This window comes from Odocoileus virginianus, chromosome 25, assembly GCF_023699985.2.
Source record: "Odocoileus virginianus isolate 20LAN1187 ecotype Illinois chromosome 25, Ovbor_1.2, whole genome shotgun sequence".
NCBI classification, from domain to species: Eukaryota; Metazoa; Chordata; class Mammalia; order Artiodactyla; family Cervidae; genus Odocoileus; species Odocoileus virginianus.
Window position 1 is genome coordinate 13,301,557 of NC_069698.1, and position 2,363 is coordinate 13,303,919.

General features: G+C 38.9%; 1 protein-coding gene across 1 annotated transcript; it reads right to left on the bottom strand.

The window, feature by feature from the left end:
* Positions 1 to 884: 884 nt before the first annotated feature.
* Positions 885 to 1,835, bottom strand: LOC110144052 (olfactory receptor 5H2-like). The gene has a single exon (XM_020903868.2). It carries the CDS (start codon positions 1,818 to 1,820, stop codon positions 885 to 887), a length of 936 nt encoding a protein of 311 aa, XP_020759527.2. The 5' UTR covers positions 1,821 to 1,835.
* Between the last annotated feature and the right edge of the window lie 528 nt (positions 1,836 to 2,363).

Below are 2,363 nucleotides of genomic sequence, written 5' to 3' on the forward strand. Positions count from 1 at the left end.
TTTTCTGCTCTAATTTTTTAGGTAAGACATAAATAATTAAAATATGAAGTTGTTTAAAGGAACTTATTAGATACTAACATCTTGTATGCTTAGTCAACGCTATGGTTTTTCCAGTGGTCTTGTATGGAGAGTTGGACTATAAATAAAGCTGAGCGCAGAAGAATTGATGCTTTTGAACTGTGGTGTTGGGGAAGACTCTTGAGAGTCCCTTGAACTGCCAGGAGATCCAACCAGTCCATCCTAAAGGAGATCAGTCCTGGGTGTTCATTGGAAGGACTGATGTTGAAGCTGAAACTCTAATACTTTGGCCACCTGATGTGAAGAGCTGACTCATTTGAAAAGACCCTGATGCTGGGAAGGATTGAGGGCAGGAGCAGAAGGGGACGACAGAGGATGAGATGGTCGGATGGCATCACCGACTCAAACCCACCGACATGGGTTTGAGTGGACTCAGGGAGTTGGTGATGGACAGGGAGGCCTGGCATGCTGCAATTCATGGGGTTGCAAGGAGTCGGACACGACTGAGCGACTGAACTGAACTGAACTGATTCTTAGTTGCTCAATCGTGTCTGACTTCTTGAGACCGCATGGACTGTAGCCCACCAGGCTCCTCTGTCCATGGAACATTTCAGTCAAGAATACTGAAGTGGGTTGCTATTTACTCTTCCGGGGGATCTTCCCGACCCCGGATCGAACCCGCATCTCCTGTGTCTCCTGCATTGGCAGGAAGATTCTTTATCACTGAGCCAGCTGGGAATAAGTCAATAAAAGAATAGTACAACTATAAATGCAAAAACTTTTAAATAATAGTCAACACATAGACACATCTAATTGTATAGTTCTGTAGTGTTTTAATGAGAAGAGAATACTTATTAATATGATATCTAAACATTTCTCTTTACCATTTTTGTTAGTGAGTCTATGACTTTCTTATTTCTCAGGCTGTAAATTATTGGATTTAAGAAAGGAATGATGACAGTGTAAAACAGAGAGTCCATCATATTCTGATCATTTTCTTGTGCAGATGCAGGGAGCACATACATGAAGAGAAGAGGCCCATAGTATAGAGAGACAGACAGGAGGTGGGCTCCACAGGTGGAGAAGGCTTTCCTTATTCCTTGTAGAGACTTCTTTTTTAAGATTGTAAAGAGAACAAGTGTATAAGAGATAAGAACAATGGAAATGGTGAATGCCTGTATTGATCCAGCAAAAATGAATACCATAAGAAAATTAATTGAAGGGTCAGTACAGGAAATCTTAAACAATGGTATAATGTCACAATAAAAGTGATGTACTATGATAGAATTGCAGAAGGTTAATCTGAGTAAAAAAGCATTATGAATTATGGCATGGAAGAGACCACCTAAAAATGACAAAACTAACAGCAAGATACATAGTCTGTTGGTCATGATCACTGGATAAAGTAATGGTTTGCATATGGCCACATAGCGATCGAATGCCATTGTTGCCAGCAGAAAACATTCTGTGGTTACACAAATTGCAAAGGAAAAAAATTGTATCTTACATTCAGACAGAGAGATCATTTTGCTCATGGCAAAGAAGTTGAGCAGCATTTTGGGGGTCACTGTGGAGGATAACCAAGTATCCACAAAGGCCAGATTCCCAAGGAATAAGTACATGGGGATGTGAAGGTGAGGGTCACTGCAGATGAGAGCGATTAGACCAAGGTTTCCCACAATGGTGATGAGGTATATCATCAAGAACAGAAGGAACAGGGGGATCTGCCACTCTGGTTGATGTATAAGTCCTGTGAGAATGAACTCTGTCAGCTTTGTTACGTTTTTTGTTTCCATATCCATGATAGATGACCTCTGAAATACAATGCAATAAATGGAAAAAGAACATGTCACAAGAATTTTTAAAAGAAAATTCATTGAGAGTAACAGAACCATGCACTAGAATGAATGCCCCTTATTTACTCTTACTAAAATAACAAGTATTTGTAGCAGTTGCTATTTTGGAAAAATGCAATCATTTTATTTTAAAATGTAAACAGTCGTGAATTGATGTAGAAGAAAAGAAAGACATTCTGAACATGAACTATTTATGAGAAAACTATCATGTGTTTTCAAGATGAATATAGTGTCAAAAGTAAGTTGTCAGAAGGGCCTGGATTATAAAAGTAATTCAGTGCCATATGAAAGATCTTGAACTTTATTCTCTAAGGATAGGCATTCATTGAAAACTTTGAAACAGGGATTGGCATCATCAGTTATTTTTTAAACTAAATATTTGGTTGTAGAAAATAGACTGCAGGGTGAACGACCAGTTGTGAGAATCTATGACTCTTGTCCATGATTCCCAAACCAGATTACACATCAGAATTTTCTGGGCGAGTTTTG